The sequence below is a fragment of the Melopsittacus undulatus genome, chromosome Z, assembly GCF_012275295.1.
Source record: "Melopsittacus undulatus isolate bMelUnd1 chromosome Z, bMelUnd1.mat.Z, whole genome shotgun sequence".
NCBI lineage: Eukaryota > Metazoa > Chordata > Aves > Psittaciformes > Psittaculidae > Melopsittacus > Melopsittacus undulatus.
In genome coordinates, this window is record NC_047557.1 from 87,890,067 (window position 1) to 87,903,720 (window position 13,654).

The window sequence follows — 13,654 nt, forward strand, 5'->3', positions numbered from 1 at the left end:
TGTGTGGGGCAGGATCCATGTGGTCCTTTGAATGTTTGCCTCCCACATTTGTGTTGCATTAAAATCACTTAGTTTTTCAATGAGTAAGCTTTGGCAACGGGAAACTTACATTACTAAAAAAAAGATAGTGTCCATATTATTCACCTCAGAAATAGCTATTCCAATGCTTCACAGCAAATTTCCAAAGTGAACTGCAAAAAGAAGCATCTGGGCTAAAGGACCTGTGGATTAATGTGTCATTCTTCTTCACCTTGCCATCAGTTCAACAAAGAGTTTAAGCATAGGATTCATTTTAGGCACACATAAGCCCATTTCAAATTCAGTAGTCATGTCAGATATGATAATGCTTCTTTTTTGAACTTTAATTAAGGAGATATTTGAAATTAATCATGTTTAAGCACTGTGCAGATTCAGGATTTCTGTCAGAACTGCAAGTTTAGATAGAGTGAGGCTATTTATTGTGGTCCCTTCTGCCTTTTCTATTCTGAACTGGATGCTAAGTCTGTAGTTTAAACATGTCCCAAGAGGCATATTTTTTCTGCATAAGTACATTCAAATATTTGGCTCTTTTTTCCTAACCTCTCTTTTGTTAAGTGAGCTTTTCTGGTTTCAGATAATCCATGCAGAGAAATTCTCACTGATTTTGTACTTGTTTTTACTGTTGAACTCTTTCCTCTGCCAGACCTTGTGTTTGCAGGTGTAGTCTTGATGCTCGGGTTTGCAAACCTGCCCTTGCTGCTGGAGCCACACTGTGGGCAACAGGCCATGTCTCACTGGCAGACAGCGCAGGAGCTGTTCGAAGCAAATAGGAAACCTCATGCGTAATCAGTCAGCACTGAACCAGTGAGCCAATTGGATGAGGAAGTCTGATTTAATCAAGGCTTCTTCCTTCCTTTTTGTGAAACCCAGAATGTGCCTGTTAGAAGAAAGCACAGACATATTTTTCTGCGTTTTCAAAACACAAAGCAAGCTTTTTGTGACTTCACACACACTATGCAGGTACCACAACTGAAAGATCTTCAGCAGTATCCAGGTGGGTACACTGTGCACTTTGGTTTGTGGTGTTACCTATGACTCAGTGGAGCAGTTAGACTGGCATCTACACTGAAACGGAACAGGATGAGTTTCTGCTCAGAGTAAAACTGTGTAATTTGTTGCAGTGGTTTTGAATTGTTTCAACTTTTTTTTAGTATATATATGTGTAAAAATAAATTACAGCTTAGTTAAAAGAGCTTACAATGATTTTTAATTGTAAAACTGAAACTGTTTCTCTGAAGTACAGGTAGTTTTCAAGGCATATTCAAGGCAGAAGCCTTGTATATCATAACATTTACTTCTGCATTCTACTCTATGAGTGTGTTGTGTTTCTCTGCTAAATCATGTTTTAAAGAAGTGTTTATATAGAGAGACATGAATACATATTTTATGCATATAAAGTTATGCATATATAAAATGATACATATTTTCAGAATAAATACAGTTGTGCTTATGAGGTTATACCACCTTCAAAAAAAGAGTTGTAATTTAAAATTGGCAATTTTCAGATATCTTATTTAATCTACTATATTTAATATTATCTTTACATTAAAAAATAATATTTACAAGTTTATGCTCTTGGGATAAACTGTCATGGTTTTCCAAAGACTGAGCAGTTAGACAATAAGTGCTACTCTTCATGTTCAGAAAGAAGATCTTAAGAAGAACTAGAACAGTGAGAACTTTTACCTTCTAGTCCAAAGTCCAAAATTAAGGGCTTCCATGATGCTCTTATTAAGGAGGATGACATGTCTGTACTTGCTTATCCAAGCTCAGCAAAGGAAGAAGGATTTCTGTTAGAAGAAAGTGTTTTGCATTTCCATTATTTCCAGTGGGGAAAGTAATTGCTTTTCATCGTATGGCCTTGCAGTTTGCCAGAACTCAATATGCCTGCTGAAGAGGTTTCCTCACCTTTGTATCCAGTATTGCATAACTGTGGTGCAAAAGTGGAGGCAAGATGCTATGTAGCAACATCCCTGTACTAAACCCTCTCATTACTTAATAGCCTCTGCTTGAGCATTAATTTTACACCTGTAGCAGGGAGACTTGTTTTTTAAAGAAGTAGTTTGTTTTGTCATTTGATTTTCACCCCTTGGCTGAATTGTGAGCAGCAGTGCTAACGGAACACAGTACCCCAGCAAAGAGTATACTGTGTTAACTATTTTATCAGCATGTGGTAAAACAGTAGTCATATCAGAACAGGAATATAGATCTACTACAAGCACAGTATATAAGTTAAAAGGACAAGTAACGGGAGAATGCTTCTGTACAATAATTAGAAAACTCAGTTGTCCTTCCATCTAGCCATTGTCAGATTCAGTTGTTTTGTTCTCATAGCACAGAGACAAATCTCTGGAGAGAACTTGAACCTGTGAAATATGAAAAAAATATATTATACTGTAGTAGATATTGCCCTTTTTTGTCCTACATATTGCAATTAAGAACAGATGGCAAGTTTTGGAGTGTTAAAAGCAGTGAATCCTAGCAGTGTAAAGGGACCAGGCTGCTGGTTATACTAATTATCTCCAATATTTTAGTTCATCAGAGCTCATATTAGCAAGCTTGAGGGCAAAATACAGGTAGAAAAAAAATCTGCCCCCACTGAAGTGTATGCCAGAAGTCTCATAGATAAGAATGGAGTTCCACACCTCCTCTTATTCAACATAACTTCTTAGGTTTCTCATGTTTAATTTTAATTTGCCAAGAAGATATCTAAATACTTCCAGTGGTAATGGTATAGAAATGGTTCTTCACTGGTGCCTATCTAGATATTTCTATTTATTACTTCAGTTTTTATGAAACTTCAGTTGCCATCCTACAAGTTCACAGAGACCAATGAGTAAGTCAATAAAAAAGATTATCAGTCTGGATGCTCTAAAAGCAGGCTATTAAGAAATGTCATTTTTCCAATCTTTCAGTGATAGCTTGAGATGGACCAAGACTCACATTGCACAGCAGAAAGGGAACCGTTGGAAGCTGTAAACAGGATTACTACGTTTTCTACCACAAGTCCATCTGATAAAGAGCAAAATCAACCCCAGGCTGAAATTTCCTGTCAAGTGAGAAAAGAAAACCCAGAAAAAGGTGACCTGCAAGGTTGATGCTACCCTTTAATTTTATTTTTCATGTAGCTATTTATGCCATTAATCTTTTTTATTAAAAACTTTGTTTTATTTATCTGTAGTCCAGATTTACACTGCTATACTTCACTGAAAATAAGCGTTAATTAAACTTGGAATAATAATGTGGCAGTAGTGAAACAGATGCACATTCTGGTGTATATATGCACACAGAGAACTTTCCTTTTCAATCCCTTACACATAAAATGTATTCCAGATTTAAGTTACACACAAGGAATCAAAATGGTGATTATCAGATGGCATGTCTCAGGAGTGGACTTTCTGCATATCACAAAATCTGAACTTCTTGACAGTATCAGCAAGGATACCAAGACTGAAGCTAATCTCAAGCAGTAGTCTTTCACATGCCCTATGGAGAGGCACGTTCACTATGCCTAAGATTGCTGACATCTGTTATTAAATAAAATGTTATATATAATCCAAATATATATATCATCTCATCAAGATTTTCAACCTGCAAAGATGTCATAAACACCTCGTCCCTTAGGAAAATATATGCTTCATAGTGATTGAGCCAAACCCCAAAGGCCTTGATAATTGAAACTGTATGGCCAAATGATTAAGAACACGTAAAATTGGGGCCAGTAAAGGAGTACTGTGGTGCCTTTACAATTCTATTGCTGCATCAAACTGTTATCTTCCCATTCATTTGTGATCATTCAGATCCATTGACTGAATGCTAGATATATTGCAGACTAACTTCAGCTGACTGCATTGACAGAGACATTATTAATTTAAAATTGGGACTGGTGTACCCACTGAAATATGAATATTCCATTTTTTAATCCACTTTCCTAGCCCATACACTGCCTGATGAAAACTGTTGTCAGTAGATTTCAAAGACAGAAAATCACCCTTTTGAAAAACTATAACAAATTCCCCTGTAAGCAAAGTCTTCAACCAGCTGTCCTACATTTTTATATGTGCATGTGTCTATGTCTCTGTGTGTGTCTGTGTGTGTCTGTGAGGGGAGAGAGAGAGGAAGGAAGGGAGGTATATAAAATATTTGTGGTTGAACTGTGGTATCATCTTCGCTACAAGATAAGAAGAAATGAGAATTCCTCCTTTGGCTGAGCTGGATATCCAAGTTTCTCCTGTCAGGTTAGGACATTTGTGTGTTCTTAGCTTTCACCCATTACTGCACAAGCCCAGTATCTGAGTAGACTCAATGTTTGAATATATGCACTGTATTATCTCCTGCTTTTAGCAACAAAGAAGCCTGGAGAAACATCTGATTCAGGAGACTGAGTCAGCATTTCTTAGGGCTACTTCTGGGAAGGTGAAGTCTACCTCCTGCTCAGACTGTGCCCAAGCTTGCAACCTAGACGTTCTATAATTTTTGTCAGTAAATTTTATATTACTTTGCATTCTGCAGACTATTTAGTGTCTTTCAAAATGTCAGACCACTGTAGCTTTCCTCAAAGAATCTGGACCTGTCTTTATTAGCAGTGAAATCACTTATTTTATCAGTCTTTAGGTCTTACGGAAGCAGAAATTCTAGCCTTTCCTTTCACAATAAATGCATAAGTTTTCTTTCCAAATGCAAAAGTTATAATCTGAAATACTAAATTTATTGTTTTCAGGTTCTGGTGCATCCCTAGGTCCCAACTCTTCAATGACCACTAAGGAGCTTCAGGAATATTGGAGGAATGAAAAACGCCAGTGCAAACAAGTCAAACTTGTTTTTGAAATCCCATCAACCAGAATTGTAGAGCATCACTTATCTAAATATGTGGTAAGCTAAAAATGAATATGTAAGAAGATCATTAGTTTTTATTCACTCTGCAGGGGTCTTCACAGCACACAGCATGCTTCACTACATGAAAGCCTTACTGAGGGCCAAGTTTTGCAAGCTGTGATCACACTGAGTAGAAAGAACTTGTTATCACTGATCTTATGGGCATAACTGATGGAATCTTCCTGTAAAATACCCCTCTGACAATCAGTTCACAATATCTGCAGCAATGGAAATGTGATACCATGTGCATTAGTCACTTGAGTGTCCTTAACACCTGGAGGCTTGTCAATACTGAAGAAATTCACACAAGTATAAAAATATCAGTATAGTTGCACTTCCACTGAGCTAGCCTGCTGTAGCAGCTGCATTGCATTTGTATGATTTCATCATCAGAGATTTATGTTAGCAGAAGTGCAAAATTCTTTGATGCTGACAAAGTCTAAGACATCCTCCAGCTAGGTTGCTTGGGATCATTCCCCTTACCTATACAGAGCTCCATTAGATGGTATATTTCTGTCATATTTTTAAGGTGAAGCATGAGTATGAGAGACAGAACAACAGAACAAATTGGATTTTTTATCTTTATTCACAGTACTGACACTTGTTTTTTATTTCTCGTTCTGCTCCTGGCCTTCAGGGTGGCTGAAGAGACTACAGCAAGTTTCTTTCAGTACTCTTGTGAAATAGAGATGTTTTCCTTGTTTGCAAGGACCTCTGAGAACTGTAGATGAAAAATACTAGTAATCATACTAGTTTCTGATACGGGATGGTGCAGCTTGGTAGAATATGGAGCAGGTAAACGTTCAGGAGACTGTCCTAAGACCTTGTTGCATACTATACACACCTACTTAGGTGCTGCCATACTTGCATACACTCAATAGTATCTAGCTTGGTGACTATTTAGAAATTATTTTAATATAACTGTATGAGAACAAGAGTATGATTCAGTATATGTGCAAGTAGTTAGACTTAGCCATAAGTTACATGCCTAGGCAAAGAGATGTATATTACAACAAAATTGAGCCAATCTGAATGGTTATCTAATTAAATGGTATTTCGGCCCTTTTTCATGCATACTCCACAAAGAAAAGAACAAGTACTTGTAAAATATTCACTTAGCTGCTCTTGATAAAATGATAGCTTAAAAAATTGCTCTAATCTTTGTTTTGGATATGCATCAGGCATATATATATATTTTCAGCAGAGAGTAGGAAAAAGTATAGGAAAATGTCACAGTGCTTACAAATGAAAAGAGATCAGAGAAGTCAGCTCAAATTTAGAAACCTTTCAAGGAGCACCTGTAGAGATCATTTATGAAGATTAAAAGAGAGAATTTCTTTTTAAGGAAAATCAAGGAAAGGAATCAGACAGAAAATAATGTTGATACTGGTTTGCACTCTTCAACAGCAGCAAAGGAAACAACTGGCATGAGTACAATGCCTCCAGGTTTTGTATAATTTAATGAAAACAGGGTCAAGCTGAATATGAACCTGGTCATTGTCTAGAAGCCTGCAAGGTCAACAGTCCATGTCCTTAGCTGGTGTGCAGTGATGCAGTTAAGCAGCCCTCAGTGGAACTCCACTGGTTTACATTCATCAAAGATTTGGCCCTTTCTCAGCATCATTGTGCTTGCATCAAGACCAGTTTTGTACATCACGTAACACAAAATTTTATTATGCATCAATTTTTCTAATATCACATTTATTATTGTCATTTTGAGGGTAGTGAAGAGTTGAGGAAGACGTATTTTTGTGTACTGTTAATGTGGACAGCTTTTCTGTTAGTGAAAAGTTTTGGATGGCAAACTGATTGCTGTAGAAATGTCAATTTTTTGCATTATTTATATGCCAAATAAGTTTTGAATAACAGGACAATGATTTAAAAGGGAGAACAGGCTTTGGAATTGCTCCATCTTATTTTGCACACACTAAACGTTGCTGCCAAATACTCCCTCTTCTTCCACAGCATTAATAATACCCCCAGATTCCTAGAAATGCCTGATACAAATAGCATTTCTGAGTATTACGACCAATGTAAAATAGATTATATTCAATATTAAGTCTGGGAAAGCCATTCAGTTCACTGTAGATGATTGATTGCAGCAGCTATGGCTGTCATAAACAAAATTCAGCTACAGAAATGCTTTGTATCAGTCTTTACTTGCATCAGTCTGCTGCTAATTCACCATTCCCAGCACCATGCCGGATGGGATCTGTTAGTGCATTGCAACTTACGTACACACTAAGGTTAAATCTAGTGACAAAAGTATAGCACAACAGGATGAGGGAATTATTAATTTGATGGCTGCAGATTTTAAAGCAGACAAAATTTGAGTGCACTTAGGTAAGAGTGGTCCTTCTCATGCTTGTTTTTTCTGTTTCATTGCATTTAGATGTATAAAATCATCATTCTGCAAACAGGGAGTTTTGACAGCAACAAGTCTGTAATTGAACGCCGTTACTCAGATTTTGAGAAACTGCATAGGATTCTGCTGGATGAGTTTAGTGAAGAAATGGAAGATGTGACCTTTCCCAAAAAAACCCTGACAGGGAACTTCACAGAAGAAATAATCAATGAGAGAAAGTTAGCCTTCAAGGACTACCTGAGACTTCTATATTCTATGAAATATATCAGAAGATCAAAAAAATTTATTGATTTTTTAACAAGGCCAGAGCTTCAGGAAGCATATGGGTGCCTGCGGGGTGGCCAGTACACCAAAGCTTTAGAAATCCTTTTGGAAGTCATTGGTCTCCAGGCAAGGCTGACAAGAGGCAACCCTGTCTCAATTGTCCCTACTCTCTGTGCCATAGTGGTGTGCCACAAGGACCTGGAAAACCCAGCAAGTGCCTTTGAATATGGAGAAAAAGCTCTGTCGCACCTTTGTATGCATACTAGCCACAAGTATTACATTCCATTGTTAGAAACAATGATCACTCTAGCATATGAACTTGGCAAGGATTTTCTGTCTTTGCAAGAAAAACTGGAAGAATGGAAGGCAAAAAAGGATCCCATTCGTATTTTTACCCTGAAAGAACTTGCAGTTCGCGAGTATGTACAATGAACACAAGAAACAATTTCTTTAAAGAGTAAAACTGTCAACTTCTATTCCCAAATACAAGCTTTTGAAAGAATAAGAACTAGAAATTACCTGTTAGGGTAACATAATATTGCATTAATAGAAAAAAAAAAAGATATATTTTTCATGTTTAGAAGGAACATTTACATGTATGTTGGAAAGTATTATACTTACTCTACAAACATGAAGAGCACTTGAGCTTATTAAGGTTTTTGGAAACAAATTTGCAACAAAAAATCTTTTATGATTTGCTGATTTTGAAAATAGCCTATTTCATGTGAAAAGTCAGAATAGGGAAAAAAAATTAATAAAGACCTTAAGAATCTGCAGAATCAGAGGCATTGCTTCCTTATGTGGAAACTTTTCAAGAAGAGAAACACCTTCTCAGGCAATGCAATCTAAAGGATCCATCTTCAGACACTAGTTTTTTAGTCCTCCAGCTGAAGCCTGGTCAAACAGCACTTTGCCTTTTCTGAGAATGGTGGGATTGGTCCTGTTCCCACTGGAGTCGATTGCTGAGGGAAGGAGGACCTAGGGGTAACACTTACAATCAAATTTGATAGGAGCATGATATACAAGCAACAATCATTCTGTCAGAGATGAGGGAGTATGCTTCATTTCCCTTTTGTAGCTAATACAGTTTTATAACTTGCATTGAAGGCACATCCTTGTTTGGGGTGATCTTTAAGTAAAGATCTGTCCAGGGTAGAAAATTCATGCCACGTCTGCTCTATGCATAATGCAAAGAAACCCCAGAAGGGTGCTGTTGGGGAAAACATATGGCTAATATAATGTTAGCATTTAATTGTGCTGTAAGGCATGGTTATCAGACAGTCTGTGTTAAGCATGTGCTTCCCTGTTGCCTTTCAGAGGTTTATGTAAATTGGGTGTTGCCTTAGTTTTACAGCCTAGTACACCATGCAAGTATCATCTTGGTGGCACTGCAGTATCATAGCTCATTCTTTTAGAGAGGCAACCCACATGTACAAATTCGAAACTTCTCTTAGCCCTAACGCTCCTGTGAAAGCTTCCTAAGAGCTGAAAAAATATCTCTGTTTACCTGCTTCTGTAGTTTCCCTCAGGTCTATTGTCTCTCCCATACACTTTTTTTTCAGTAATCTGGTAAATTAATTCTCATAAATATTGTAATTAAATGTCATGTTAGCATGGGTCATTATTCCTTGCTGAATAGTACACTGACTACTTTCAGGCCTGTACCTCAGGTACAGATGCTACACACACACCGCAAGGACACCATCTATAAGTTAGGAATAACTGTATTAACTTATCTCCCGGACATGAAATACTCAGTTAATTGAAAGTGCACTGAGCCTCTGAAACATTGCTTTACATTGTTACAAAAAGGATGGCTTGGAAAAAACACAGAATATAATGAGAGTATCTAGGGTGGAAAGTTGACGTTTTAAGTAGCTATTAACAGCTAAGTGTCAAAACACTTGTCGTGGCTTATTTGTTATTACAGATTATTTGTTAGAATAGTGAGAAGTTAGAGAAGTAGGAGTAATTAACCAAGAAACTTATGGACTAATCTTCCCACAACATGCCGTATTGCAGGTCAGATAAAATGGATCAAAAGTATCACCTTCTTAGAGGATATCTGAATTAATAACAATGCATCAAAAAAGAAAGTATGTCTGGGGTCTGCCTTACACTCAGGCAACTTGAAGTTAAGAAGGCAGAAGGAAAGCATGGCCATCAGGCTGCTCTGTTTCCACTGCAAATTGTGGTGAAAGACCAAACAAATATCTTGGGTTCTCTTCAGCTTCCTATGGGACTGTACGTGAGTAGTTAATTGTGTCCACAGACTCTCACCTTACAGCTGAGTACAAGATTAGAGGGTCTATAGGCACATGCTGTCTAGCAAAGACAAATACCTCGAAAATGGCACATCAGAGATCTTACTTAACCTCTACTTGTGGTAATTCTATAATTTTTCATCTCCAAAGGATTAACTGATCCAAAACTAAACAATTTTTGTTGGCATGATAGCGCACATTGGGAATATGAGGAGATGCAATTTGGCCAAGAGAAAAATTGACATAATTCAAAAGGCACTAAAATAAGCAATGCTAAAACCCCCGACTGTTTTGCTGGCATAAGTAAAATTTCTGAGAATGCTTTTCCATATAGTAGAGTTTTGTCAGCAAAATAGTTCTAGAATCACTTTATCTATCATTAGAAGGCAGAGGTCAGTTTTCTTGTATTATGGGAGAAATTGAAATAGATAAATGCTGGAATGCTGTGAAGAAAAAGCAATGTGTCTGTTGGCTAATTCCACCACAGTGGACTTCTTTAATGGAAAGCCATTTCAGTGGGCTATCTGTGGCCATCAGTCAGACACAACACGTCAGAACTACCCAGGAAGAGTGTATCATATCATCTACATCACTCAGAGGGCTGATTTCAACTTCTGTTGCATTGAAGCATCCAGTCAAGCCACTTCATGTAGGAATCTGCACAGCCAAAGCACGTGTCATCAAAGGGTCAAGCATAATGTTCATAAAATCAGCTTATGATTTTATTACTGTTAGAATGCAACAAAATTAAAATCCCCAACAATTCAACATCCCTCCAGCAAATCATGCATGCATTCCCTTCCTACAAATGCAGAGCCTGTGACCTTTGGATTTATTATCTCTTCAGAGGTGACATTGAAAATCTTTGGAGAGAGAAAGCTACGATGGTGATGGCATTGAATGGGGACCAATGGGCCTGGATTTCGCCTGAAGCTCTGCCACAGAGTTGGTCTGAACTTTGCAGAAATAACAGCTTCTGTGCCCTATTTCCTCATCCAGTACTTCCTCAGTAAAATTTCCTCACTCAGGTTTTCAGTCGTCATTAAACAGAAAAATTGTGAAACTTGACCCAGTAAGTTAACTCCCTCATTTAACATAGAAATGTGAACTGAGATGGAAGCAATTTTGTTTTATACAAGCCTATTTCATTTCTTCAAGGTATCCTAACATAGAAGAGAATTTAAAGGCAGTAAGTTGCCAAATCTGTGTGCATAGTTTCTTACTAATGCAGTCATTATTTTAGACTCAGAGTTTACTTTCCTCAAATACCAGAGAAGTTACAAAATTTATCTATTTATTGCATAGGACTGTAGTGAGACCATGCTGGCTCATCAGCCCCATGGGCCATTGGCCAGTTCTGATTTCTTAGCTGTTTTCTCTCAGAGGCTGGTTGGACCTGCCAAAAGAATTCTGCTTTCATTTACTCACATTTCAAAAGTCAACTTCTGCAAATTCTTTTTCACTTGAGTTTTATAGCAATGTGAGTATTCAGCAGTTACTAAAATAAAAGGTAATGGAATTCCTGCTCCCATACTGACACTCTTACCTTCCACTTGGAATGACAGTCTGCAAGGAATGAGTTCCTTCTGCCTGTATATGCAACTTTATCTTCCACAGTTCAAAACATATAACCAGGTAAGGCAGATTTACTGAAGAGAACCAGAGATTAGTTTCTTTCCCTATTAACATTGCCTGGTGCAGGAATACAGTAGTGACTGCAGAACCTGCATCCATGAATTGAATCTGTCCTGGCTTTTTCATAAGATGTATAAAGTTAAATGGGTGCTTTCCACCTATGACTCTGTCTTGGTTTTCCTCTGAATAATGTTCTAAGAATGGCTTAAAAAGGAAGTGAATATTTTCATCTGCATCTATTTGTCTTGCTTATCTATTGCTCTTCCTTAACTCTTGTTAAGAAACCACTGAAGAAACAATGACTAAAAACCTTGTGCACTCTCCATCGGGCTTGCATGCTGTCTCCAGAGTACACATCCCACCTCTTCACATGCTGGGCCAACAAAAGTGAACAGCACTGCATTAGTGAAGCCATTTTGGAAGAAGAAAGCTTCAGCACTACCACATCTGCAAGAACAGAACATAAATTAAGTAAGCAGGTGGTTCCTGTTCCAGACAGCTGTTTTACTTCCACTCTTCATTGCAGTACAATATTTGAGTGATAAAAAACTGGTTTATAAATAAATCCTTTTGCTGTCTCCCAAAACAATGTGTGCTTTTTACAAAAACTTTCTTCAGTTTAATAAAATAAATGAAAATAAGCATTTGCTGCCATTTGCATTATTAACATTCATCAGCCATTCTCCATACCTGGAAAGCAACTGAAGTCAACTAACAATGTCTGGTTACTCAAGCTCTGCTCTTGGCAACCTCACAAGCCCACTGAGTGACCTTGATTAAGTCTAATCAAATCTCAGATTTCTTTCGAATGCCAGTATTGTTGGGAATTGTACAAACAAGAGAAGTGATTTTTCACAAAGTCAAATACAGTGGTCTGGAGACCACACTAACTGTGTGGAGAAATATTTCAGCACAACTGGCATCACAGCTTTGAAAACAGAGGCATGTCACAGGTGCATGTTCTTCAGTACATCTTGCATGGAGAAACAAAACACAGCTTAATTTTGGTTGGTATCATACATGTGAGACAATAGCCTGTATATGGTAGAGAAAACAGTTTAGTATGTCTGACTAATGTGAAGATGTAAGAAGTGGTTGAAGAGAGAAAATATTCTAACCACTACCTTATAAGAAAAAAAAAAATCCCCAAACCAAACAACCAAACAAAGCAGAAAGTCTTGTGTAAGAGATTTTTAGAATATGTTTAAAAAAACCCTCCAGGCTTCAGTATCATTTTCCACAAGAAGGAACACAAAAATATTTTTCAATACATTTTTCCAGCTTTAATAATTTCTTTGAACTCTGTTATTTCTTTCCACTGCTCTTGTAGCCTAAACAAGGAGAGTCACACAACCACTGCAGAGTACCATATATGTTAACAAGCTGTTGGTATCCAGTTTTCTGAACAGCAGCACACAATCCAACAGAGCTTTCCACATGATCTTACTCTTCACATCGACACCTCTGAAGTGTACCTACAACAAATAATAAGCAAAGTATAAATGCATATTTAATTATTTTTGCAGAAAAAAAGTCAAAAAGAAAACACTGTCTAACCAACAGCTGCCTAGCATGTCTAAAAAACCACAGTCTGTATGCATACAAGCTAGAAGAAAATTTAAATAAAATCTGTTCAGAATCATCTCCAAGATTCCATGGAGAGTTGTACTATGATTTATTGAGCTTTGCCCCATTTCCATATCAATTATTATATCATTTGGGGCATTAAGTAGATAATACTGTTTACACAACTCTCTAAAATAACTAAAGAAGCCCATGAGAATGCCTAGTTACTTCTGAAACATATGCAGACAAGATGTGCTCTGTGCAATGCAGCATCTTGTTTACAGGGAATCCTGTGATCTTTATCACATACTTGTTATTAACTCCTGTTGTCTGCGGTATCACTGGAGGATAATATTTGCTTTCCTGAATCTTAATAAGGCTAAATATATTTATTGAATTCAACAGATTTGTACAAGCAGCATGGGAGTCGAGTTCAGGACACAAGACGAAACCTAGGTTCTGTGGCTCAGGCAGCAGCTGAGCAAATCAAATCAAGAATGTTTATCTTCTGATTAGATCAAAGGCAGGAGCAAGATGTGTTGAAAAACTAAACACAGTTGTAATGGTGTAAAATACTGAATGTCAATACCCATCTGGATGAGGTGAGAATCCCAAAGAACCAACCTATTTACATTAAGATCACATT

General features: G+C 37.3%; 1 protein-coding gene across 3 annotated transcripts; it reads left to right on the top strand.

The window, feature by feature from the left end:
• Positions 1-918: 918 nt before the first annotated feature.
• Positions 919-9,195, top strand: SNX20 (sorting nexin 20). 3 transcript variants are annotated; one of them, XM_005152214.4, is made up of 4 exons: positions 919-1,033; positions 2,955-3,132; positions 4,760-4,911; positions 7,307-9,195. In XM_005152214.4, exons 2-4 carry the CDS (start codon positions 2,967-2,969, stop codon positions 7,973-7,975), a joined length of 987 nt encoding a protein of 328 aa, XP_005152271.1. In that variant the 5' UTR covers positions 919-1,033; positions 2,955-2,966; the 3' UTR covers positions 7,976-9,195. The 3 variants fall into 3 exon arrangements, with proteins under 3 accessions (XP_005152271.1, XP_030907716.1, XP_030907718.1); XM_031051856.2 differs by having other exon boundaries at positions 2,955-3,120; XM_031051858.2 differs by lacking the exons at positions 919-1,033; positions 2,955-3,132 and adding an exon at positions 4,257-4,277.
• Positions 9,196-13,654: the final 4,459 nt, after the last annotated feature.

Excerpts from the sequence above, each read along its gene's own strand:
- SNX20 (XM_005152214.4), top strand. The coding sequence starts at position 2,967 with ATGGACCAAGACTCACATTGCACAGCAGAAAGGGAACCGTTGGAAGCT. Across the intron at positions 3,133-4,759 it reads AGAAAAAGGTGACCTGCAAG|GTTCTGGTGCATCCCTAGGT; the intron begins GTTGATGCTACC and ends TATTGTTTTCAG. Across the intron at positions 4,912-7,306 it reads ATCACTTATCTAAATATGTG|ATGTATAAAATCATCATTCT; the intron begins GTAAGCTAAAAA and ends CATTGCATTTAG.